The sequence below is a fragment of the Oncorhynchus keta genome, chromosome 26 (assembly GCF_023373465.1).
Source record: "Oncorhynchus keta strain PuntledgeMale-10-30-2019 chromosome 26, Oket_V2, whole genome shotgun sequence".
In the NCBI taxonomy this organism is placed as follows: Eukaryota; Metazoa; Chordata; class Actinopteri; order Salmoniformes; family Salmonidae; genus Oncorhynchus; species Oncorhynchus keta.
This window is the reverse complement of record NC_068446.1, coordinates 4,280,395-4,308,126: the sequence shown is the minus strand read 5'-3', so window position 1 is coordinate 4,308,126 and position 27,732 is coordinate 4,280,395. Positions and strand designations below refer to the sequence as shown.

The following is a 27,732-nucleotide window of genomic DNA, read 5'->3' as shown; positions in this document are numbered from 1 at the left end:
ATCTTGTCTCTTCGCTACAACTCCCGTACGGGCTCGGGAGAGACTAAGGTTGAAAGTCATTCGTCCTCCGATACACAACCCAACCAAGCCGCGCTGTACTGGCGCTGCATTACAGAGCCCTTAACCACTGCGCCACCCGGGAGGCGAAATTACATTTTGAAGTTGTGCACAATTATCAGTTTCTATTTGGTTTATGTCGCCCATTCATTGTCAGTTAGTGACATATTAGCGCCTTGGGACCCAAAAGCATAATCAGTGCTCTAACTCCCCCTTGTGGTGGTCTGGAGCAATGAAGCAGTGACGCAGGGTACCGTACTAAACCACACATTTCCTCTGAATCCCGCAGCATAATCTCAAAACGTTTAGTTGAGCAACCACTGTACCGTATTGTACTGTACACTGTCTTCTGTGTTCTACTATGCTCTACTGTACTAAACTGTGCTGTACTGTACAGTGATGTTCCAACTTGTGAAACATACCCGAGGTCTATGATTAGTTCAGATTTGGATCTGGTCCGCAACAGCCAAATTTGTACTTATTTGGGGGCGGGTATACATTAGAATAATACCCAGCATGCTTTGCAAGTAATAAAAAAAATACATTTTCATTTTTTTGTAATTCAGCAGATGGTCTAATCCAGAGTGCCTTACAGTCAGTGCATTCAACTAAACTAAATAAATAACAACATATCAGTCATAGCAATAAAACACATCTGTAACCGTTACTCAGAATGTTATTGTATTTGAAATGGTCTGTTGGTTTGGTCTGTTGTGTAGACTAATCTGAAAATAATTGCTGCACGTTTCAAAGGTTTTGAAAAAGCTAACATAAGTGCAAATAGATGGAAGCAATCTTCAATTGGGTTCTCTTTGATATTAAGTATAACAACTGATTGTTGTGATAATTGAGAATGTATAGTAGTTCAAATTTGGACATATGATCAATTATGGAAAAATACCTTTTTCAATATCCTGTAGATGACATATTTTCAACGTCTGGAAAATAGGTCTTCTAAACCTTTAATTCAGCATCTGAAATGCACTTGATGTCAAAGTTCTGGAACGTCATTTTGCATACTGGGAATGGGCTATAACAGCGCACTAACTTCACCATATCGACGTGTTTCCAATGGTAATAGGTTATGTTCTACATCCCTGAGCTCAACAGCAGTATAGTCTATTAATGTTTCCCAGTGTTCGGCATATTTGAAAAAACTATAAAAGGACCTGGTGCATTATTTATCCTATTATCTCTCTGGCGCATTGATTGTGGAGGAGTTGTGTAGGTCATAGGATGCCAGACATTACACTTAGAGATTTCTGTTATTGCAGTTTAACAGACAAGGGTATCCAAGAAACACAGCTAGAGGACGTAGTGTACTTTTGATTTAACAAAGAACGGAAGATTATGGATGAAGGCACAGTTTCCAACGACTCTGTTCCAGATTTAAAAGATTTGGAGGTGAAAATCGGACGGAAGACACCGGAGGGTTTGCTAAAGTGGATGCGGGAAGAGGCGTCAACGCAACGCGGAGATGCCAAGTTGAACTCGCCGGAGACCAAAGACGGAGACATCACAGAGAGGAAGAGCCTAGATGAGAAGATTCGAAAACTAAAAGTCGATATGGTAAGGATTTGTATGGGGGCTATGACTTTTGTAGGCCTATCTATATAGTTATATACCTGTTGTTTTATTTTGCTGCTTAGAAAGATTATGAGCAGGCTCCAACAGTTGCTCTGCTTTTGGCATGTAATATTAAATATCCCCTAATAACTCAGAAGTATATTGTTCGTGGTCAGTAGGCCTACGGTCAACAGTATATTTATTACTGTTCATCTTAGTCCTAAATCCTCTTCCTGAAAATAAGGCATCCATCCAATCAATAATTCAGCTGGTCTTTAACCTAACGTCACCTGCGTGGAGACCCCAAATACGTTTTCAGGGTAAACGGAAGTTAGGTTGTAAATACTGTATCCCTGAAACCTGGAAACAATCCGTTTTTATTACGACTGAGGAGAGTGGCCCTTCACCATGCAAACAGCGGCAGTTGGCTGAAGTTGCGAGGAAATAAAACATAACTTGGCCCTTGGGCGACAGACCTACATACTGCTATGAACCATGAAGTTGTGGTTCTATTCATTCTTGCTGACAGGTCATGATTGTTTGAGACCTGACCGGTTAATAGGTCCAAGGATGGAGTTTTATTCCTGGTGAATTACTATTCTATTAGATAATGGCAAACATCTGTCATTCTATTTAAATTACAATCGAACTATCGATTACTTAGCCTATTTCTCCCAAGCCTATTACAGGTCTGGCCAGCCATCTTTCATTGATAGGATACATTCCTGGTTTACCATAACAGATGCCATCACAGCTCTCCCCCCGGTGCAATACAGGACTCCAGCGGAGAATTTTGGGCTTGCTGTTGTTTTCCCCTGTCTTGCATTCCTATGGTAAGGGGCCAGGGTTCCGGTCCTATAGTTTTGCTTCGGTACTGCAGTTTATCTGACGCCCGGTCCAAAAATACCATTTCCATACAAGGCCACATGGAGAAGGCAGATTTGGAAATTCCTAATAAGATATTTTGGTCATCACTTTTGTGCGTAAAATATAAATTGAACTATTCAAATAATTGTCCCCGAGGCCGATTTGTTTTTCTTCATCACTCACAGCTGAAGATATTTTAAATTAATCCAATGTCTGCCATGTTTTTGGATGACGTCGTCGTTGCTCGCGCTTCTCCCTGTGCGCACTGAGTGCAAGTGCGCATGTGATGTTGGTCTGTATAAACCGGATGCCAGTGGACCAATGATGTATATAAACCCTGGATTGTTGATGCTATGTATTGGCCAATGACAGGCTTTTAAGCTACTGGTCGGCCATATTGGCACTCCTCAGAAAATCAACCCCTCCATAGGAATTAATGGACTTCTACAGTATTTCAATTGAATGTTTCAAAGACAAAATTACATGTAAGATTAGTCCTTAGTACTTTCAAAAAAATATATACTTTCAGGATTTTCTTTATACATGTATATATATATATATTTAAAAAAATAAAAATATTTTATCTGTATTTTTTTATTTGTATGTTTAGCTCCCATAATGTAACGTAAAAGTATTCAGTATCTAGATTAAACATGGCAAAAACAAATTTAGAAATTAAACTGAACAAAAATATAAACGCTGCATGCACCAATTTCAACATTTTTACAGTTCATTTCAGGAAGTCAGTCAATTTAAATAAATTCAAAAGGCCCTGATCTATGGATTGATTTCACATGACTAGATAGGGGCACAGCCGTGGGGAGCAAGGCACAACCAATCAGGATGAGTTTTTCACCACAAAGGGGCTTTATTACAGACAGAAATGATCCTCAGTTTCATCAGCTGTCCGGGTGACTGCCAGGTGAAGAAGCCAGATGTGGAGGTCCTGGTCTGGCTTGGTTACATGTGGTCTGTGGTGGTGAGGCCGGTTGGAAGTACCTCCAAATGATCTAAAATTATGTTGGAGGCTTATGGTAGAGAAATTAAGAGTAAATTCATTGGCAACGGCTCTGGTGGACATTTCTGCAGTCAGCATGCCAATTGCACACTCCCTCAACTTGAGACATCTGTGGCATGGTGTTGTGTGACAAAACTACATATTTTAGAGTGGTCTTTTATTGTCCCCGGCACAAGGTGCACTAGCTTCTTGATATGCCAAACCTGTCAGGTAGATGGATTATCTTGGTGAATGAGAAATGCTCACAAACAGGGATTATAAGAACATTTGTGAACAACATTTTAGAGAAATAATTATTTTGTGCACATGGAACATTTCTGGGATATTTTATTTCAGCTCATGAAACATGGGACCAACACTTAACATGTTGTGTTTAGATTTTTGTTGAGTGTGTATATACAGTACCAGTCAAAAGTTTGGACGCACCTACTCATTCAATGTTTTTTATTTATTTTACATTGTAGAGTAATAGTGAAGACATCAAAACTATGAAATAACACATATGGAATCACATAGTAACCAAAAAAAGTGTTAAAAAAAATCAAAATATATTTTATAATTCAGACTCTTCAAAGTAGCCTTGATGACAATTTTGCACACTCTTGGCATTCACTCAATCAGCTTCATGAGGAATGCATAGTCACTTTAACTCTACCTACATGTACATATTACCTCAATTACCGACTAACTGGTGCCCCTGCACATTGACTGTACCGGTACCCCCTGTATATAGTCTTCACATTGACTCTGTACCGGTACCCTCTGTATATAGCCTCGCTATTGATATTTTACTGCTGCTCTTTAATTTAACTTTAACTTTTATTTTTTTACTTAACACTTCTTTTCTTAAAACTGCATTGTTGGTTAAAAGGGCTTGTAAGGACAAAGAAATTTATAGCCGTGCCATATAGATGGCAAAATAGTTGGAAAGACATTTTTGACTTACCGATTCCATGGCACATGGTTTATGAACCGATATGCAAAACGACACCTGATTCAAAACTTAGGATTTTTACATTTAAATTATTCTACACAATTTTTGCAACCAACAGAATGTTATTTATATGGGGGATACTATTATGACACAAGGCAAGACCCAGATGCAGCCACAGGAGGCAGTTGGTTGGAGTCTTACAATAGTTATTAATCCAATCGGGTAAGGCAAGAGAATGATCATGGACAGGCAAAAGGGTCAGAACCAGTTCAGAGTCCAACAGGTACTGAAGGGCAGGCAGAATCAAGGTCAGGGCAGGCAGAATCAAGGTCAGGGCAGGCAGAATCAAGGTCAGGGCAGGCAGGATGATAAAGCTGTTGGGAAAGTAGCCCAGAGTCAGGCAGGGGTCAAAACTGGGAAGATTATCAAAAAGAGAAGAGCAAAAGGAGTACAGGAAAGACACACTGGTTGACTTGACAAACATACAAGACGAACTGGCACTGAGAGACATGAAACACAGGGATAAAAACACTGGGGAGAATAAGCGACACCTGGAAGGGGGTGGAGACAATCACAGGAACAGGTGAAACAGATCAGGGTGTGACAGATACAACCTTCCCAGCTCTGCAGATTTTGCTGCGAAGAGGCAGAATCATTAGATCATTTGTTTTGGTACTGTCCATATTTAGCTGTTTTTGGTCACAAGTCCAGGAATGGCTGAAAAATTGCAATATTTTCCTGAAGCTAACCCTGCAGATAGCATTATTGGGCGATCTGAAAAGTCATAGTCAATCGATCAATAACATAATAATATTTTTAGCAAAAATGAGACTCGATCTGCTCTAACAGGTACAGAGAGCGCTAAAGCTAAAAGAAAATTGTAATTAACTTGTAAATAAATAATCATAATAGTCATGGGAGCCTGGGAGCTGATAAACTGGACATCTACATCCAACAAGAGTCGGACAAAGCGATACAATAGCTAGAACCTTCTCATCGTGGATCTGGTAGGACAAAAAAAGCACGACGTTGACTGGCCAATTTGATCGTTTCCCTACGGTTCCACTGTAGGTTACAGGACGACATGTTGTGTGGACTAAAACAACATAAAACCACGTGTATCATAAAGCACGATCAAATGAATTAGCCAGCTACAGTCATTTTGAAAAACATTGAGAAATAGTTTGGTAGATTTTTAGTCAAATTAGCCAGTTATCTACCTTTGATAAGTAGATAGCTAAAACAAAAATCGACATGCACTACAGAGGGCTGCATTGGTCCACTAATAGAGGACTAGTTAAGGCTCAATGTTTAAAAAAAAATATATATATTTTTTAATGGTGCTGCAGCCCCCTCAGTACCCCTAATTCTCATAGCTGTGCTCTTTCTTGACCCTGCTGCTCCTTCTGAATAGTATCATCTAATCTGTTTTAAACAGCCAGTGAAATGGGTGAATTTAAGATCTTGTTCAAATGCACAGATTGCTTTATATGTAAAAAAAAAAAAAAATACCGGTAGTTCGAAAATGTGGTGTCAAATTTCTGTCATGCTGCTTTGTTGACAACTTCAACCACCCTGCAACCCCGGGTATTCAACCAATTAGTGGCCACCACTGGTTCTGACAGCACATCAAAAGCTTTTACACAAAAGGCCCCGATGGATGTGTCCTTCTAAAAACCGAAACAAGACACGTTTGGCGCCTTGGTTTGAATTGAAAACACACAAAGCAGTTTACATATACAAAGGATCTTAATTTGATCAATCTTTCGTTGCCGAGAGTTTTCCTGCACCACAGGAAAAGCAAATGTGCAGTTACGCAAGGCTATATTAACAGTATTGCACTTTTCATGTGGCCAGATTTTTGGCAGCTAATAGCCTAATCAAAGATCAAGCAACATTATGAACTAAACCTTCAAATCCTGTTGCTGCAGGATTTTTTTTGCTTCAACAATACTGGTCAAATTAACATCATAAAATGCCATATGTTGTAGGAAATGTACCCATAACAATCCAGTCTATAATGTTAATCCCAACTTTCTTGCTTTGCCAGCAATATAGTCAATAGGCCTACTTAAAGGGAATAGACAGGCATTGTATGATTTGAGTGCTGATGGTACTTTACACAGTGCTGACATGGTGGACCAATAGTGAGTGGTTTGATCAAACTAAATAGGGAGGGTTTGGAGGTTAGAGGGCATGAAGAGGGTCATAAATCTATGGGTGGCCAGCATCACATAACAACCCCTTGATTTCATCAGCTCTGCTTAGCCAGAGGATGCAGACAGAGGATGTGTCCTAAATGGCATCCTTTCCCTACATAGTGTACTATTTCAAACCAGAGCTCCGGTCAAAAGTAGTGCACTATATAGGGAACGGATGCCATTTGGGATGCACTATATAGGGAAAGGATGCCATTTGGGATGCAGCCAGAGGTTCGAGTGATTAAGAGCTAGCGTACCTCTTAGCCAGTACAGGGCTGGGCTGCTGTGTGTTGGACCTGTATTTAATCTCTCTGAGCGGGGCTGGGTAACAGGAGAACAGAGGGGTACCGGACATTGCACTCTCATCAGAATTCTGCGTACACAGAATAGGCTACACACATGTCTGCTTGCACATGCTCTGTCACACTCTCACCTTCTCACTGGCGACAGTGTCCTTTGTCGCCATTTTTCACCTATGCTCCTGCCCGCTGAGTGTCTTTTCACACGCACACGCACACGCACACTCCCACTCATAGGGCGGTAGCGCTGTCCTACGTTGCATTTTCTCACCTTCTCTAACTGCCCTCTGATTATATGCCCGGATTTAACGCAGGGAGCCGGCTGTCACTGAATCTCACCTGTCTCACTGCATGTGTGCGTGCCTGCTCGGGCATGTGCGTGGACAGAACACATGGATGGATGGTCAAATCATTGAGAACTCACCAGATACTACCACCAGAGCAGAGTGAGAACTGCTAACACTTTAACACTGTTATGAGCAGACAGCTAGGGACTCTTTCCTTAATAAAGACTGTTCTTTTATTTAGCCCAAGTATCCGAGAGACTCCTAAAAGTCTCTCCATGATGGATTTCAGTTAAACACTCTGAAATGGCCTGTTTCCACGATAGGATTATAAATGCGGTGTGTGTCTGTGTCTGTCCGTCCGTCCGTCCGTGTAACCCTCTCCCGCAGAGACGAAGCGTCTGTCTGTTTCGTTTGGAGGTCACAGGGAGGCTAGCTAGGACAGTAAGAGAATACCACTCCATAAATATTTACATTCCTACGTGCGAACTTTCTGTTATGTCTCAATAATTTAGACACAACACGAGCGATCTATTACCATGTGAGTCTTTTCTCCCCCTTTCCACTTCAGTCCAATAGTTATTTTGAACGTACGTCATCAGTTGATCATATTGTTCAGACACAAATGGCAAAAAGTTGAGACAGACTGCGACACACTGGAAGGTGAAGACAGACCGAGACGCAGATCATTCTCAGAGTCTGGTCTGAGACTGTTATGTCCTCAGTGTCAGGCTGTCTGATTACTGTCGGGCTACTTTCCCTCCAGACGGTCCACAGCTGCTGCCGAATCTCAGCTGTCTTTCTGAACAGCTTTATTGAGTTAAAGTTAACGGACGCTCCGTCCTCAATGACGGGCAGCCAGCTCCCTGTCATAGGGACTAAGACATATAGACGAGCCTCTTGTCTATATACCAGACAGCTACGTAGCTGCCTGTTTGGCTTCGACTGTATTTTCAGTCTGGAGCTCAACTGTAATCAAATAAAAAATACTTATTTCGACGTTTATGTCCACGTATGAGGCTACTGTCTGCCGACTGTACCTGTGTGCGTCCTATTAAAATGACCTGTGAATGTGAATGCTACAAAGCGTTGTCGTAGCCCAGTGGATGCCTCACTCCCTGCCTCTCCCTCTCACTGACTGCTGCTGTGCAGATGGAAGTCACAGGGGAGAGACGGTCTGCAGGCAGATTAAACAGATTACACAGCCATATCCCTAATAGATACGGGAGTTTATCACGACGGAGTTTGTTTTCACTTTTTTTTTGTGGATCTTGTGTATTCTAAGGGAAATGTGTGTCTCTAATACGGTTGTACATTTGGCAGGAGGTTAGGAAGTGCAGGTCGTTTCCCACTTCATTTTGTGGGCAGTTGGCACACAGGCAGACCTGGCTCTTAAGAGAAGACAGGCTATGGCGGCCGCTCTCCATAACAAGGCCATGCTCACTGAGTCTGTATATAGTCAAAGCTTTCCTTCATTTTGGGTCAGTCACAGTGGTCAGGTATTCTGCTACTGAGTATTCTCTGTTTAGGGACAAATGACATTCCAGTTTTCTCTTTTTTGTTGTTGATTCTATCCAATGTGTCAAGTAATTTTCTTTTCGTTTTCTCATCATTTGGTTGGGTCTAATTGTGTTGCTGTGCTGGGGCTCTGTGGGGTCTGTTTGTGTTTGTGAGCAGAGTCCCAGTACCAGTTGGCTGAGGGGACTCTTCTCCAGGTTCATCTCTGTTGGTGAGGGCTTTGTTATGGAAGATTTGAGAATCACTTCCTTTTTAGGTGGCTGAAAGAATCTAATTGCTCCTTTCTGTATTTTGATCATTAGTGGGAATCTTCCTAATTCTGCTCTGCATGCATTATTTTGTGTTTTAAGTTGTACACGTAGGATGTTTTAGCAGAATTCTGCATGCAAAGTCTCAATTTGGTTTCTGTTCTATTTTGTGGACCCTAGACCTCACAACCATAAGGGGAAATGGGTTCTAGAACTGATTCAAATATTTTTAGCCAGATCCTAATTGGGATGTCAAATTTGATGTTCCTTTTGATGGTGTAGAAGGCCCTTCTTGCCATGTCTCTCAGATCGTTCACAGCTTTGTGGATGTTACCTGTGGTGCTGATGTTTAGGCCGAGGTAGGTATACTGTAGTTTTTCTCTTCCCTTTGTCTGTCTGAGAGAGCGAGAGAGAGATGGAAAGATAGGGTGACATTGTGCAGACCAGAAGGTTGGCTGTGGCGAGAGGCCTGTTCAGTCTCTAAGAGCCACTGGTTTTCACAGAGATGGAGCGAAAGAATGCGAGAGAGAGAGAGTGATGGCAGGACAGACCGACTTACAGGAAGCCAGAGTGTTTAGAAGGGAGAGAGTCGATGTATATCGAGGGGTGCAAGTCTGTGGAGACTGACATGTACTTTTCCATGTCAGAGAGAAAGTGGGAGGTATCGATAGAGGGAGAGAAAGAAACAGAGCGGAAGGGAGTATGCAAACAGATGGAACAGCGGGAGGGCTGGGTTGAGAGGTCACCCTTCTGCTGTATCTGAACGTGCTCTTCTTAGAAAGAAATAGAGGGATAGAGATGGATGGAGTTAGATAGAGATAGTATCCCCCTGCTCAAGGATGTCCACTTCACTCTGTTTGCTTGACAATAGAGAAAGAGAGAGCGAGAGGATGTTTTTGCAGAATTCTGCATGCAGAGTCTCAATTTAGTGTTTGTTCCATTTTGTGAACAAACCCCACCTTCTTCAACATATATATACACTGCTCAAAAAAATAAAGGGAACACTAAAATAACACATCCTAGATCTGAATGAATGAAATATTCTTATTAAATACTTTTTTCTTTACATGACAACAAAATCACAATAATTATCAATGGAAATCAAATGTATCAATCCATGGAGGTCTGGATTTGGAGTCACACTCAAAATTAAAGTGGAAAACCACACTACAGGCTGATCCAACTTTGATGTAATGTCCTTAAAACAAGTCCAAATGAGGCTCAGTAGTGTGTGTGGCCTCCACGTGCCTGTATGACCTCCCTACAATGCCTGGGCATGCTCCTGATGAGGTGGCGGATGGTCTCCTGAGGGATCTCCTACCAGACCTGGACTAAAGCATCAGCCAACTCCTGGACAGTCTGTGGTGCAACGTGGTGTTGGTGGATGGAGTGAGACTTGATGTCCCAGATGTGCTCAATTGGATTCAGGTCTGGGGAACGGGTGGGCCAGTCCATAGCATCAATGCCTTCCTCTTGCAGGAACTGCTGACACACTCCAGTCACATGAGGTCTAGCATTGTCTTGCAGTAGGAGGAACCCAGACTGTCACGTCTGTCACATGTGCACAGTGTGAACCTGTTTTCATCTGTGAAGAGCACAGGGCGCCAGTGACGAATTTGCCAATCTTGGTGTTCTCTGGCAAATGCCAAACGTCCTGCACGGTGTTGGGCTGTAAGCACAACCCCCACCTGTGGACGTTGGGCCCTCATACCACCCTCATGGAGTCTGTTTCTGACCGTTTGAGCAGACACGTGCACATTTGTGGCCTGCTGGAGGTCATTTTGCAGGGCTCTGGCAGTGCTCCTCCTGCTCCTCCTTGCACAAAGGTGGAGGTAGCGGTCCTGCTGCTGGGTTGTTGCCCTCCTACGGCCTCCTCCACGTCTCCTGATGTACTGGCCTGTCTCCTGGGAGCGCCTCCATGCTCTGGACACTACGCTGACAGACACAGCAAACCTCCTTGCCACAGCTCGCATTGATGTACCATCCTGGATGAGCTGCATTACCTGAGCCACTTGTGTGGGTTGTAGACTCCGCCTCATGCTACCACTAGAGTGAAAGCACCCCGCCAGCATTCAAAAGTGACCAAAACATCAGCCAGGAAGCATAGGAACTGAGAAGTGGTCTGTGGTCACCAACTGCAGAACCACTCCTTTATTGGGGGTGTCTTGTTAATTGCCTATAATTTCCACCTGTTGTCTATTCCATTTGCACAACAGCATGTAAAATGTATTGTCAATCAGTGTTGCTTCCTAAGTGGACAGTTTGATTTCACAGAAGTGTGATTGACTTGCAGTTACATTGTGTTGTTTAAGTGTTCCCTTTATTTTTTGGAGCAGTGTATATATAAACGAATTGGCGACAGATATAGTGAAAGAGCCCACCCTCTTCAACATATATATCCATGAACTGGCGAGGGTACTAGAACAGTCTGCAGAACCCGGCCTCACCTTACTAGAATCTGAAGTCAAATGTTTACGGTTTGCTGATGATCTGGTGCTTCTGTCCCCAACCAAGGAGGGCCTACAGCAGCACCTAGATCTTCTGCACAGATTCTGTCAGACTTGGGCCCCGAATCTCAGACAAAAATAATGGTGTTCCAAAAAAAGTCCACTTGCCAGGACCGTAATTACAAATTCCACATTGACCATAATTATGTTTACATGCACAGTAATAATTTGATATTAAACTGATTATGGCAGCAGGCAGATGATGCAATAGTCATGTAAACACCTTACTCTGCTTATCTTATTTGGCGTAAGGTCAAAATCGTGGTCCTTCTGTGGCTCAGTTGGTAGAGCATGGCGCTTGTAACGCCAGGGTAGTGGGTTCGATTCCCGGGACCACCCATACGTAGAATGTATGCACACATGACTGTAAGTCGCTTTGGATAAAAGCGTCAGCTAAATGGCATATATTATATTTTATATTATTATTATTATTATTATTATTATTATTATTATTATTATTATTATTATTATTATTATATTATTTAAGCACAGGCCAATTAAAACACCTAATTATCTGAGCAATCTTTCTAATTATGAGGACATGTAAACACCTGAAGCACACGTGCTAGCACCAACCGAGCAAGCTTCCTCTTTCGCTTGAGTGACGTGAGTTCAGAACATCTAAATGTATGCGTCTTAGACGTGGTTTTCGTATACAAACTTTGTATGTCTGAACTCAGAATCAAATATGCTTCCCAAAAATAACAGGGTCGCTGTGGTAGAACGTTTATTTTGATTGGCCATTCTCTGCATTTATCAGAGTGCCTTATTTCAGATGTGTCCATGTAGACAGGATTATTAGGGAAGTCATTCTTCTTGCAAAGCATGTAAACGTTTCAATCAAACTATTATATACATCTGATTAACCATAATAATCACATGGTTGTGTGCATTTAACCATACTCACTGTTGAGTAGAGCACAATAAGCTGTACCTACCTCGGCCTTAACATCAGCACTTCCACAAAGCTGTACATTTTTATTTTCATTGGCAAGTCAATTAAGAACAAATTCTTATTATAAATGACGGCCTAGGAACAGGGTGTTAACTGTCTTCTTCAGGGGTAGATGACAGATTTTTACCTTGTCAGCTCAGGGATTTGATCTTGCAACCTGGTTACTGGCCCAATGCTCTAACCACGAGGCTACCTGTCGCTACAAGAGTTGGCAAGAAGGGCCTATGTCATCAAAAGGAACATACAATTTGACACTCCAATTAGTATCTGGCTAAAAAATACTTGAGTAGGTTATATAGAACCCATTGCCCTCTATGGTTGTGATTTCTGGGGTCCACTCACCAACCACGAACTCACAAAATGGGACAAACGCCAAATTGAGACTGCATGCAGAATTCTGCAAAAACATCCTCCGTATACAACATAGAACACCATATAATACATGCAGAGCAGAATTAGGATGATTCCCATTAATTATCTAAATCCCTTCAGTCAGCTGGTATTGGGACTCTGTTTACAAAAACACACAGAGCCCACAGAGCCCACAGAGCCCACAGAGCCCCACAGAGCCCACAGAGCCCACAGACCCCACAGAGCCCACAGAGCCCCACAGAGCCCCACAGAGCCCACAGAGCCCACAGACCCCCACAGAGCCCCACAGAGCCCACAGAGCCCACAGAGCCCCACAGAGCCCCACAGATCCCACAGAGCCCACAGAGCCCACAGAGCCCACAGAGCCCCACAGAGCCCCACAGAGCCCCACAGAGCCCCACAGAGCCCACAGAGCCCACAGACCCCACAGAGCCCCACAGAGCCCACAGAGCCCACAGAGCCCACAGAGCCCACAGAGCCCACAGAGCCCACAGAGCCCCACAGAGCCCACAGAGCCCCACAGACCCCACAGAGCCCACAGAGCCCCACAGAGCCCACAGAGCCCACAGAGCCCCACAGAGCCCACAGAGCCCACAGAGCCCACAGAGCCCCAGGACAACAATACAATTAGACCCAACAAAAGAAAAAGAGAATCACTTGTAACACTGGAAATAATCAACAACAAAAGAACAGCGCAAAGTGGAATGTTATTTGTCCTAAACAGAGAATACACAGTAGCAGAATACCTGAGCACTGTGACTGACACAAAATTAAGGAAAGCTTTGACGATGTGCAAACTCAGTGAGCATAGCTATTGAGAGAGGCCGCCATTGGCACTCCTGTTTCTTAAGAGAAGACCCACTGCCCACAAAATGAGGAGGAAACTGAGCTGCACTTCCTAACCTCCTGCCAAATGTAGAACCACATGAGACACATATTTCCCTCAGATTACACAGACCCACAAAGAATTTGAAAACAAATCAAATCTTGATAAACTCCATATCTACTGGGTGAAATACCACAGTGTGCCACCACAGCGGCAAGATTTGTGACCTTTTGCCACAACAAAAGGGCAACCAGTTGAGCACAAAAGCCATTGTAAATACAACCTATATTTATCTGTTTATTTATTTTCCCTATCTAACATTATTACACTGTACATAGCCAATAATATAACATTTGGAATGTCTATATTCTTTTAAAACCTTTTTTAGTTCAATGTTTACTGCTCATTTGTGATTGTTTATTTCCGTTTTTGTTTATTAACATTTCACTTGCTTTGGCAATGTAAACATATTTTTCCCATGCCAATAAAGCCTGAGAGATTGAGTTTGTTGTTTTATTCCCCTGCAGGGCTACAGCAGTGCGCCACGGCGCCTGTTTGCAGTGTGACATTGCCAGACTGGTCTCAGCATTGGAGCGTGTCTATGGCTCATTGGTCTGTAGGGTCAGCTGTGTGTGCATTCAAGCTAAATCATAACACTGTGTGTGTGCGTGTGAGGGGCGTGCTCGTCTAGATTTCTGCTTGTTGAAATGGCACATCAAGCCTGGAAATCGGATTTTCCCCTAGAGTAAGAGGTTCTATCCCTGGCCCTGTCGATAAAGTTACATCTCAAGAAGCATCGAGCGCTAGCTTGTCATTTTGGGATGAAGGCTGAGGATACTAGAGTGCTAAAAGTGCTGCGCGCGTACACACACACACACACACACACACACACACACACACACACACACACACACACACACACACACACACACACACACACACACACACACACACACACACACACACACACACACACACACACACACACACAGAGTGCTGTTTATTCGGTGTGAGTTCAGCTGAGCGCGGCATGGTGCATGAAATTCAAGCCGAATGCCGGTGAAAGAATTTCCAGAATCCTGTGGATTAGCCGGGAGCTGTCTGGCCCAGCACCTCCTTCGGAAAACTGGAGTCTTTTTGGCTGTGAAAACAGCTCTACAATCCTCAGGGCCACTGAGGGCTAAACTCCAAAGGCAATAAACTCCCTTCTCCCCATCCTACTGCAGACTGTCCGTAAGACAGCCCTATAGGAAGGTTGGCATTGATACTGGCACACAGGCGGGCATTGAGAGAGCATACAGATGGACACTCTGCCAGACCTGAGCCTCTTCAGCGACATGGCATGGTGTGTCTGCCACCGCAAATCAAATCAAAAGTTTATTTCAGATTTGTAGATGTTATTGTAGGTGCAGCGAAATGCTTGTGTTTCCAGCTTCAACACTAAAACCTAGCAATAGAAAACAATACACACATAATCCTAAAAGGTAAAAGGAAAGAAATGAAGAAATGTCGGAAGGAATATCAATAATATACACTGTATGTATGTGAATAGAAAAGGTGTGTATAGCGGTAGTTATATAGGATGAGTCAAGACTAAAATAATCTATGTAGAAATAGTGGGGGAAACAGTCTGTACTCATTATTCAAGTGACCAGTGTTCTATGACTCTATGTTCATAGAGCAGTGGTCTCGAAGGCGGCCTGGAGACAGAAGCTATTCATCAGCCTCTCGGTCCCAGCTTTGATGCACCTGTACAGTCTCCGCCTTCTAGATGGTAGCGGGGTGACTAAAGCCGGGGACACACGGGCCGTGGCTCAGGTGGCTGGGGTCTTTGATGATCTTCTTGGTCTTCCTGTGGCACCAGGTCCTGTAGATGTCCTGGAGGGCCTCAGTGCCGAGCCATGGGAATAATATTTACAGCTATGCTCAGCAGTTTATCACTCAGCTTCTAGAGAAACCGCCAGCTAAAACCCCAAACCTCAACAACCTCAATCCTGAACAAAACCCAGCCCTGCTGTCTACACTTACAAAAAAGTGAACCTGAGCTGGCAGGAGTGCATACATTTTCTATTGGAAAGTATAGGGCCAAAGAAGTTGAGTCTAAGGCAATGTTATCCCACTTTTTCCCTGGATGGAGAATAGTTCACTGAAAGGGCACTCAGTCAGTCACTCAGTGGAAGGTTGATTGATGAAACAATATCCATTGTGTTTTATATTATCGCCAGAGACGAATGTGGCAGGTGTCACATTCTGACCTTTATTTCCTTTGTTTTGTCTTTATTTAGTATGGTCAGGTCGTGAGTTGGGGTGGGCAGTCTATGTTTGTTTTTCTATGTTGGTTTTTGTGTTCAGCCTAGTATGGTTCTCAATCAGAGGCAGGTGTCGTTAGTTGTCTCTCATTGAGAATCATACTTAGGTAGCCTGGGTTTCACTGTTGGTTGGTGGATGGTTGTTTCCGTGTGAGTGTTTGTCGCCACACGGTACTGTTTCGGTTTTCGTTTATTGTTTATTGTTTTGTATTTCAGTGTTCAGTTCGTTTTTAATAAATCGTCATGAACACTTACCACGCTGCATCTTGGTCCGATCCTTACTCCTCTTCAGATGAAGGGGAAATCTGCCGTTACAGCAGGGTCTACAGACAATCACGGATTGCAAAAGGAAAACCAGCCCTGTCGCGGACATCGATGTCTTGCTCCCAGACAAATTAAACAACTTCTTTGCGCGCTTTGAGGGTAATAGAGTGCCACCGACACGGCCCGCTACCAAAGACAGTGGGCTCTCCTTCTCCGGGGCCGACGTGAGTGAAACGTTTAAACGTGTTAACCTTCGCTAGGTATCCCTAGCCGTGTCCTCAGAGCATGCGCAGACCAGCTGGCTGGTGAGTTTACGAACGTATTCAATCTCTCCCTATCCCAGTCTGCTGTCCCCACATGCTTCAAGATGGCCACCATTGTTCCTGTTCCCAAGAAAGCTAAGGTAACTGAACTATATGACTATCGCCCCGTAGCACTCACTTCTGTCATCATGAAATCCTTTGAGAGACTATTCAAGGATCATATCACCTCCACCCTACCTGACACCCTAGACCTACTTCATTTTGCTTACCGCCCCAATAGATCCACAGACGACGCAATCGCCATCACACTGCCTGCCCTATCCCATCTGGACAAGAGGAATACCAGCTCAGCATTCAACACCATAGTACCCCCCCAAACTCCTCATTAAGCTTAAGGCCCTGGGTCTCGACCCCGCCCTGTGCAACTGGGTCCTGGACTTCCTGACAGGCCGCCCCCAGGTGGTGAAGGTAGGAAACAACATCTCCACTTTGCTGATCCTCAACACGGGGGCACCACAAGGATGCGTTCTCAGCCCTCTCCTGTACTCCCTGTTCAACCACAACTGCGTGGCCATGCACGCCTCAATAATCAAGTTTGCAGACGACACTACAGTGGTAGGCTTGATTACCAACAACAACGAGACAGGTAAGAGTTGAGGGCCCTGAGAATGTGGTGTCAGGAAAACAACCTCTCACTCAATGTCAGAAAAACAAGAGATGATCGTGGACTTCAGGAAACAGCAAAGGGAGAAGGCCCCTATCCACATCGATGGGACAGCAATGGAGAAGGTGGAAAGTTTTAAGTTCCTCGGTGTACAATCACAGACAAACTGAAATGGTCCACTCACACAGACAGTGTGGTGAAGAAGGCGCAATAGTGCCTCATCAACCTCAGGAGGCTGAAAAAATGTAGCTTGTCACTGAAAACCCTCACTAACTTTTACAGGTGCAAAAAAAAACAGCTCTCGGCCATCAGATTGTTAAACAGCCACCGCTAGTACAGAGAGGTGGCTGCCTACCTACAGACTTGATATCATTGGCCACTTTAATAAATGGAACACTAGTCACTTTAATAATGCCACTTTAAGAATGTTTACATATCTCGCATTACTCATCTCATATGTATATACTGTATACTGTGTCCTTCACTATCTATTGCATCTTAGCCGTTCTGTCACTGCTCATCCATATATTTTATACTTGTATATTCTCATCCCATTCCTTTACTAGATTGTGTGTATTAGGTTTTGTTGTGGAATTTGTTAGATATTATCTATTAGATAATGCTGCACTGTCAGATCTAGAAGCATAAGCATTTTGCTACACTCGCAATAACATCCCTGTGTAGGTGACCAAAGAAATTGGATTTGATTTGATATAAACAACACTGTCCTCTATTACGTCTGTGCTTCCCATATTACTCATATTATCACATTTCTCTTATTTCCAAATGAGTGTTTTGTGGTTGTAGTTAATGATGATGCAGCCTGACCGAGATGAATGGCGGATCTATATCCACATGATTGCTGTATTGCTCTGTCTAAGGGATGCAGAGACCTGAAGCTACAGCCGTTAATACTATGTAGTGACCATGTTTTTTTTAAGGCTCTAGAAATCCATCAATAGGCTTTTTCATTGACTTGACCTGCAGGGTCATGGTGGTGGTGGGGGGGGGTACACAAAGACTGCAAAAGATCAGAGATCTTGTGTGCTTTATGTGTGCGCGCTTAATCCACTGTCCTGGAACTGTAGACTTTAGGCTATGAGACTCACAGTTGCATTCTAAGAGTGTGATGTATTCAGTTGGCAGCTGGTTCTGCTATCCCTGGGGCCAGTCCAGAAAGCACAGTATACTTCGGAGGGTCTGCAGAGACAGGGAGGCACTCATTACTACAGCAAAGTCAGTGTGACTTTGGCATTAGCAGAACAACTCTTATACATGTAACTTATAGAGAGAGAGAGAGGCCCAAGCTCCTGACTGTACTGGAGCACATCTCTGCTATTGTGTTCTGTTGGATTTCCCATCATGCACTGCTTTTTCTCTTCTCTCTCCCTTTAGCAACATCCCCCTCCTACACGCATTAAAAAAGCAGTGGTGCCTCCTTATTTCCATAAGTGGACTCGTAAAATAAACCCTTTAAAAAGAAAAAAAAAGTAATTTACTGCTGTTGGCAACTTCTTTTGTCTGTGAGGAATGAAACTTACCCTTAATTATATTTTCTCTTCTTGCTCCCATCACCCTGCTACAACATTCATCTTCCACCCTTCACCTTATACCTTTTGTCTCTCGTTCACATTATTTTTTATTAAGAAAAAGTATATCTCCCCCAGAGGAGGCTGGTGAGCTATAAGAGGAAGGGCTCATTATAAAGTCTGGAATCGAACGGTGTCAAACAGAAGTGTTTTCAAAGTTGAGAGAAGAAGGGAGGAGGAACAGATGAAGCCAGGAGGGCAGATCAGATGAGGCTGGTGGGAGGAGCATCTTTGACTCCTTTCCATTGATTCCATTCCAGGCATGACAATGGGCCCGTCCTCATATAGCTCCTCCCTTCAGCCTTTTTCACGTCTTTCCATAGATTTTCAAGCCGATTTTAAGTCAAATCTGTAACTAGGCCACTCAGGAACATTCAATGTCTTCTTGGTAAGCAATTCAAGTGGATACATGGCCTTGTGCTTTAGGTTATTGTCCTGCTGAAAGGTGAATTTGTCTCCCAGTGTCTATTAGAAACCAGACTGAACCAGGTTGTCACTATGATTTTTGCCTGTGCTTTGTTCTATTCCATCTTTTAAAATTGTAAACTCCCTAGTCCTTGCTGATGACAAGCATACCCATAACATGATGCAGCCATTGCCATGCTTGTAAAAATGAACAGTGGTACTCGGTGATGTGTTGCATTTGCCCCAAACATAACTCTTTGTATTCAGGACACAAAGTTAATTCCTTTGCCAAATTCTTTGCTGTTTTTCTGTTGTGCCTTATTGTGAACAGAATGCGTGTTTTGGAATATTTGTATTCTGTACAGGCTTCCTTCTCTTCACTCTGTTTTGGCTTCATGGTGAAATCCCTGAGCGGTTACATTCCACTCTGGCAACAGAGTTGAGGAGGAAGGACGCCTGTATCTTTGTGGCTGGGTGTATTGATAGACCATCCAAAGTGTAATTATTAACCATGCTCAAAGGGATATTCAATGTCTGCTTTTTTTACCAATAGGTGCCTTTCTTTGTGAGGGATTGGAAAACCTCCCTGGTATTTGAGGTTGAATCTGTGTTTGGAATACCCTGCTTGACTGAAGGAATGTACCGATAATTGTATGTGTGGGGTAAAGAGATGAGGTAGTCATTAAAAAAATCATGTTAGACACTATTGCACACAGAGTTCATGCAACGTATTATGTGACTTGTTAAGCACATTTCTACTCCAGAACTTATTTAGGCTTGCCATAACAAAGTGGCTTAATATTTATTTTCAAGACATTTCAATGTTTTATGTCTTATTAATTTGTAAAAATTTTGAAAAACCTAATTTTTGGTAATGTGTTTAGGCTAGTGACACAATCTCAATATAATACTTTTTAAATTCAGGCTATAACACAACAAAATTTGGAAAAAGTCAAAGGGTGTGACTACTTTCTGAAGGCATTGTATATATCCGGACACTTTCATTTCTACTCTCTTCATCCTCTTCTCCCTCCGTTATTCTCTCACCTCTCTCTTCCCTCTCCCTCCATCCTAACCCTATACCTACCTCTTCTATCTCTCCCCTAACTCTCTCACACCTCCCTCACTCAAAACATTAGGGGTTCAACAACGGGTCTTCTAAAATCCTCAAACTTCCTTGTAAAACCTTTGTTTTTGGCACTGAAAAATGCCCCCCAAAAGTCCTTCCAAGAACCCCATAGGAGGTGGGGATTCTTGCTGGAACCTAACTGCCCAACTGAAGGACAGCAGGTGCAGGCACTTAACAGAAACATTTTAAGATCTCCTCAATTTCAGGTATGGTTCCTCCCTTTACGATCTAAATTTAAATCGTTTTATGATGATACCATCTATCTTTTTATATTTGTGCAGATGGTTGTGTTATTTGAGACTTTCTCCCTTTAAAAAAAATATTTCTAAACCAGAAAATGAACACATTTCAATGGATATGACTCAACAAAGAGGTAAAGGATATGTTGAAGGCACAGATGACTGAATTTCTCACTTATTTGTGTGTGTCTGTTTGCAGGTATACTGACGAGGAGGCACACAAAGGTATGAACCATTGGTATTGGTTTGTCTGATAATGTTATGCACATGTATCGTCTACAATTCATTTGAATGAATGGTTTCTCTAAAACCTTATAGGACTATAGGTCACAGCAGCCATCTTCCTCCTAAGGTTACCTTTTCAATGAAGATCCCAGAGGCCTTCACATTATGGACAAGGTATGTGTATGAAAACCATGGTCAAAAGTGACGTTTTTTTAAATTCGCATCATTTTTAACTACAAAAACCAAGATATGACTACTGTCATGTGCACATGTTGTTAATCATCTGTGTAATTGTATATCTTTTTTTTTGTATTCACAGACTTCACCCTGCCTACACCTTTGATGAATATAACAGGAAACCTGTTCGATCACCATGCACTGCAAAATCATTCTGGCTATGGATATCAAACATCAACACGCCAGAGGATATACCAATTGGACTTGGGGCTGGCAGTGTACCTCATTTTTAGATTCTGCTTTGCCACTAAAATCCTAATAAACACTGACAAGTAAAACATTGTGTTATTGTTGTTATTTTTGTGCTGATTGTTATGATTATTATTAATAATAATAATAACGGGGGAGGGAGAGGGTGGTTAAATATGGAACCCCAAAAAGGTTGTTTCTGGAACTGTTAATGGGGGTTCTTCAAAGAAATTATAGGGGTTCCGCCTAGTTTCAATTTGAAGAACCCGTAAAGGATCCTCCAGGAACCTTTTATTTTTAATGGTGCTCCTCTCTCCTGGGTCCATTGATTTCCTCCCACCCTCTCTCCTCTTTCCTCCCACCCTCTCTCTTTCCTCCCACCCTCTCTCCTCTTTCCTCCCACCCTCTCTCCTCTTTCCTCCCACCCTCTCTCCTCTTTCCTCCCACCCTCTCTCCTCTTTCCTCCCACCCTCTCTCTTTCCTCCCACCCTCTCTCCTCTTTCCTCCCACCCTCTCTCTTTCCTCCCACCCTCTCTCCTCTTTCCTCCCACCCTCTCTCCTCTTTCCTCCCACCCTCTCTCCTCTTTCCTCCCACCCTCTCTCCTCTTTCCTCCCACCCTCTCTCCTCTTTCCTCCCACCCTCTCTCCTCTTTCCTCCCACCCTCTCTCCTCTTTCCTCCCACCCTCTCTCCTCTTTCCTCCCACCCTCTCTCTTTTCTCCCACCCTCTCTCTTTCCTCCCACCCTCTCTCTTTCCTCCCACCCTCTCTCTTTTCTCCCACACTCTCTCTTTTCTCCCACACTTCTCTTTCCTCCCACCCTCTCTCCTCTTTCCTCCCACCCTCTCTCCTCTTTCCTCCCACACTCTCTCCTCTTTGCTCCCACACTCTCTCCTCTTTGCTCCCACACTCTCTCCTCTTTTCTCCCACACTCTCTCCTCTTTTCTCCCACACTCTCTCCTCTTTTCTCCCACACTCTCTCCTCTTTTCTCCCACACTCTCTCCTCTTTTCTCCCACCTCTCTTCTTTGCTCCCACACTCTCTCTTCTTTGCTCCCACACTCTCTCCTCTTTTCTCCCACACTCTCTCCTCTTTTCTCCCACACTCTCTCCTCTTTTCTCCCACACTCTCTCCTCTTTTCTCCCACACTCTCTCCTCTTTTCTCCCACACTCTCTCCTCTTTTCTCCCACACTCTCTCCTCTTTTCTCCCACACTCTCTCCTCTTTTCTCCCACCTCTCTCCTCTTTTCTCCCACCCTCCCTCTTTTCTCCCACCCTCGCTCTTTTCTCCCACCCTCGCTCTTTTCTCACTCTCTCTTTTCTCCCACACTCTCTCTTTTCTCCCACACTCTCTCTTTTCTCCCACTCTCTCTCTTTTCTCCCACCTCTCTCTTTTCTCCCACCTCTCTCTTTTCTCCCACACTTCCTCTTTTCTCCCACTCTCTCCTCTTTTCTCCCACTCTCTCCTCTTTTCTCCCCTCTCTCCTCTTTTCTCCCACTCTCTCCTCTTTTCTCCCACCCTCTCCTCTTTTCTCCCACCCTCTCCTCTTTTCTCCCACTCTCTCTCCTCTTTTCTCCTACTCTTTGCTCCCACCCTCTCTCCTCTTTCCTCCCACCCTCTCTCCTCTTTCCTCCCACCCTCTCTCCTCTTTCCTCCCACCCTCTCTCCTCTTTTCTCCCACCCTCTCTCCTCTCTGCTGGATCAATAAAGTGCAGTCATCTTCTTCTCCATAGGCCCACCTGCGCTCGGTGGATGTGAAGATCCTGCAGCAGCTGCTGGCGGTGCACGAGGGGATCGAGGCATGCAAGTGGCTCCTGGAGGAGCGCGGCACCCTGACCAGCCGCTGCAGCAGCCTGACCAGCAGCCAGTACAGCCTGGGAGAGGGCCCTGGAGGAGACACCTCCTGGAGAGACAGCTGGAGCAGCCTGCAGGACCCCCTCAATGACAAGCTGGATAACATCTCTATAGGTAGCTACCTGGACACCCTGGCGGACGACATGGATGAGTACTGCCCCTCTAGTTCTGAGTATGCGCTGTGTTCTACTCCACTGGGGACTGAGATGCCCACTCGGACTGGCGGAGGGACAGGTGCTGGGGTAGGGGCGGGGAGAGGTGCTGGTGTAGGGGCAGTGTCTGGGGCAGAGGTTTTGGCTGGGACAGGAGGTGCAGGAGCTGAGTTAGGACTAGGCACAGGGGGCAAGGTAGTTGTTGGGCCTGGGGCTCCCCAAGTCAAGCCAGAGATCCCCAAGGAGGAGCCTCCCATTTGGACTAATGCCAAAAAGGTTGTGAAAGGAACCACCATCACCAAGGACTCCAACCAAATGCAGCAGCCCAGTAAGAGCAACGGCGTCCTGGAGAAGGCAGTCAGGCAAGCAGGAGGACTTGCTGACTCGGCCCGGGCCTGCCTGGCTGAGAGGCTGGGGAAAAACCAGAGCCCCAAAATCAAACCCTATAAGAACGGCAAGATAGACCTGGATGGCTGCAAGATGAACGGCACAATGCACCTGGAGTATGACGCCCATTGGCGATGGGTGCAGTCGCAGGATGATGTTACATTTCTGTGAGGTGGATGTATTACGCCACTAAAGACGCTTAGCCTGCTCCCATGTGATGACCAAACAGGTCAAGGGTTAAGAGAGAGGGGTCTTGGACTGGTGTTGTGGTTGATTGCAGTTATTATACAAACTTCTACCATTGCCATTGTACAAGACATCAGGTGTGGATGAGTAGGAGAGCACAACACCATTACATTATGTTCTATTCACTCTAAATGTGACTGCACTAAATTTCTAGAACATTGACAGTATTATATTTGGGATAAAGTTGATATTTTGTTTACCCTCTCTTCCTGTGTGCATTGTAACATACAGTACCATAGAAAATGAACAATTTCCAAAATAAAATATATTTGTTACACATACACATCTATAGAACCTAGTTAATGACCAAAGTTTGCCCTTTACTGATCAATCCCATGTCAAAGTGATTGTAAAACACCCTATGAATTATAGATACCGGAATCCTTCTCATACATACTATACCATAGCATGCAAAGAGCATCTCGAATGTTCCTACTGTTTGCACACGTTTGCTATTGTGGATGTCCTAAAACTACCTAAAGTACTTATACCAGTCAATGCAATATGTATAATCAGTGTATCGCAATGCAATGAATCTGTGCTTCGGGTTCTTATGTGGGTGGATGTGTTAAAATGTGTTAAAGAGTATAAATATAGTTATTTTGTGGATTATACAGTATTTTTTCATTTGGAAAGCAGATGTTGTCATTGGTGTAATCCTAAACTATTATGTCTGTATCTCCCATTCCAAGATAACTGCACTGTGTTTCTGATAATCCTGATGGTTTAAATGACTGATTTGCCCTCTTTCAGTACTCTGCTGGTCTTAATGAGTCCAAATGTCTCTGTTATTTTACTCAGTGTTGAGTGGTGTGAAGTTATTTCAGTCATTTGGGTGGGTGAAAATTGCATGACATGTGCTGACTGGTTTATTGGTAAAAAAAATCACCATGAAAAATGTGTGAAAAGCTTAATACAATCATCAGGGAAGGAACGCGATATTCCCTCGAAGCCTTTTTGTATTCGGTTATAAACAACCCACTCTCACACAGAACCATCACCACTGAAAGCTAATCATATCTCAACACTCCACGGGAGGGGTTGCCAGGACAACTGAGAGAGGGTGAGAGAGAGAGAGTTCACGTGTGTATGTACATGTGTGTGTGTGTGTGTGTGTGTGTGTGTGTGTGTGTGTGTGTGTGTGTGTGTGTGCGCACGTATGTGTGTTTACAACTGGCTGCTGTGCACAGCTGCTCTGCTAGATTTAGATGAGGATGGAGGCGTCTCAAGGGGCTGTTCTTTACTAGGCTATTCCCCTTCCTTTTCATCATGGGAAAACAACACACTTCACTGCACCTATCTGTATGTTAGAATCAAACATGTCAAAGAAATGAATAGTGATTATCTCACCCCATCACCCTCTCCCATCCCATCCCATTCTACCCTGTCGCCATTAGTCATATAATGCACTGTATTTGTGAGATAATGGACACCAGATATGGTTTGTGTATTGCATAGGCATTGTGAATGTTATCAGATCTAATAATATAATATATGCCATTTAGCAGACGCTTTTATCCTTACAGTCATGTGTGCATACATTCTACGTATGGGTGGTCCCGGGAATCGAACCCACTACCCTGGCGTTACAAGCGCCATGCTCTACCAACTGAGCTACAGAAGGACCACACATGGAACGAGATTAGTGTAACAAATCAATTTAGGAAGGAGTGTTTTCAATTGAATTAAGTTAGGATTTCCCTTTGTGATGTTTTGAATTGTGTATACTCATGCCTTTACTTCCTTGTTAGCTGTCTTAGTTCTATGGTCCCAGGGTGTCTGTCTCTGTGTGATGTCTTTGCTTGCGTGGCTCCAGTTCTGTACCACTCAGCACTCCTATCAGAGCAAACCTTATAATATGTTTCAAGATGAGTTCTCACTTAAAGACGTCAGCGAGACTCCATGACGGGCAGGCAGGGTAGGCGGTGCTTACCCTGTGATAGTCTAATACAAAATAAAAAGCTGTTGTGAAATAATTATACACGCTTAAAAGTCAAATAACTTCCTAAAACTGCATCCAAACCTCAGGAAAGGAACCAGGGTATCCCATGCCTTCCCATCCATCAAAGCCATTGAAATCCTTGCCGTGCACTGCCTTTCCCGATTCCATCCCAGTCACTGTTAATGGACAGGTTCAGCTTTGGCTAGTTTGACGTAGCTTCATTGAAGACAGATGTCATATTTTTGTGCGTGCGTAGTGCCCCAATATGTTGTGTGGGTATTGCCCTGGGGTAAGCTGTGCATATTTGGCCATGTCCACGTGATGAGTGTTACATTTCATCTTATATAATTTTTTTTAAAAATCTGAAAAGTTCCCCTGTCTGATATTAGTGTCCATTCCATGTGTTGTTGTAAGTGTATTTTAAATGTCTCACACTTCCTTTTACTTCTGCATTCCCCCTCAACATCCCCCCTTACCTCTTCCCTGTCTACTGTATCTACAGTTGAAGTCGGAAGTTTACATACACTTACGTCATTCAGAAAAAACGAGTAATTAAAACTCGTTTTTCAACCACTCCGCAAATGTCTTGTTAACAAACTATAGTGTTACTAAGTCGGTTAGGACATCTACTTTGTGCATGACACAAGTCAGTTTTCCAACAATTGTTTACAGACAGATTCTTTCACTTACAATTCACTGTATCACAATTCCAGTGGGTGAAAAGTTTACATACACTAAGTTGACATGCCTTTAAACAGTTTGGAAAATTCTAGAAAATTATGTTGTTGCTTTAGAAGCTTCTGATGGGCTATGTGGATGTATTTCGAGGCCTACCTTCAAACTCAGTGCCTCTTTGCTTGACATCATGGGAAAATCAAAAGAAATCAGCCCCCAAAAATTGTAGACCTCCACAAGTCTGGTTCGTCCTTGGGAGCTATTTCCAAACGCCTGAAGGTTCCACGTTCATCTGTACAAACAACAGTACACAAGTATAAACACCATGGGACCACGCAGCCGTCATACTGCTCAGGAAGGAGACGCTTTCTGTCCTAGAGATGAACTTACTTTGGTGCGAAAAGTGCAAATCAATCCCAGAACAACAGCAATGGACCGTGTGAAGATGCTGGAGGAAACAGGTACAAAAGTATCTATATCCACAGTAAAACGAGTCCTATATCGACATAACCTGAAAGGCTGCTCAGCAAGGAAAAAGGGGGAGGCTTGCAACCCGAAGAACACCCTCCCAACCGTGAAGCACAGGGGTGGCAGCATCATGTTGTGGGGGTGCTTTGCTGCAGGAGGGACTGGTTCACTTCCCAAAATAGATGGCAACATGAGGAAGGAAAATTATGTGAATTTGTTGAAGAAACATCAGTCAGGAAGTTAAAGCTTGGTCATAAATGGTTCTTCCAATTGGACAATGACCCCAAGCATACTTCCAAAGTTGTGGCAAAATGGCTTAAGGACAACAAAGTCAAGGTATTGGAGTGGCCATCACAAAGCCCTGACCTCAATACCATAAAAAAATTGTGGGCAGAACTGAAAAAGCGTGTGTGAGCAAGGCCTACAAACCTGACTCAGTTGCACCAACTGTCAGGAGGAATGGGACAAAATTCACCCAACTTATTGTGGGAAGCTTGTGGAAGGCTACCCGAAACGTTTGTCCCAAGTTAAACAATTTAAAGGCAATGCTACCAAATACTAATTGAGTGTATGTGAACTTCTGTCCCACTGGGAATGTGATGAAAGAAATAAAAGCTGAAATAAATCATTCTCTCCACTATTATTCTGACATTTCACATTCTTAAAATAAAGTGGTGATCCTAACTGACCTAAAACAGGGCAGTTTTACTGGGATTAAATGTCAGAAAAAACTGAGTTTAAATGTATTTGGCTAAGGTGTATGTAAACTTCTGACTTCAACTGTATGCGGAAGAGTTAGGTTACTGTAAAACTGTCCCATGGAAATCATTATCAATTGTATATG

General features: G+C 43.6%; 1 protein-coding gene and 1 long non-coding RNA gene across 6 annotated transcripts in view; one reads left to right on the top strand and one right to left on the bottom strand.

Moving 5' to 3' along the window:
- LOC118358850 (uncharacterized) overlaps positions 1-2,745 on the bottom strand; it is a 15,312-nt gene extending 12,567 nt beyond the window's left edge. For all 4 annotated transcript variants that reach the window (XR_008079942.1, XR_004820546.2, XR_008079941.1 and 1 more), the window contains exon 1: positions 2,358-2,745. This is a non-coding gene — a long non-coding RNA (uncharacterized LOC118358850). The remainder of the gene's footprint in view (positions 1-2,357) is intronic.
- lurap1 (leucine rich adaptor protein 1) lies at positions 920-27,732 on the top strand. 2 transcript variants are annotated; one of them, XM_052480073.1, is made up of 3 exons: positions 920-1,131; positions 1,445-1,626; positions 22,898-27,732. In XM_052480073.1, the coding sequence occupies exons 1-3, from the start codon at positions 1,083-1,085 to the stop codon at positions 23,726-23,728; spliced, it is 1,062 nt and encodes a 353-aa protein (XP_052336033.1). In that variant the 5' UTR covers positions 920-1,082; the 3' UTR covers positions 23,729-27,732. The 2 variants fall into 2 exon arrangements, with proteins under 2 accessions (XP_052336033.1, XP_035592686.1); XM_035736793.2 differs by lacking the exon at positions 920-1,131 and having other exon boundaries at positions 1,139-1,626.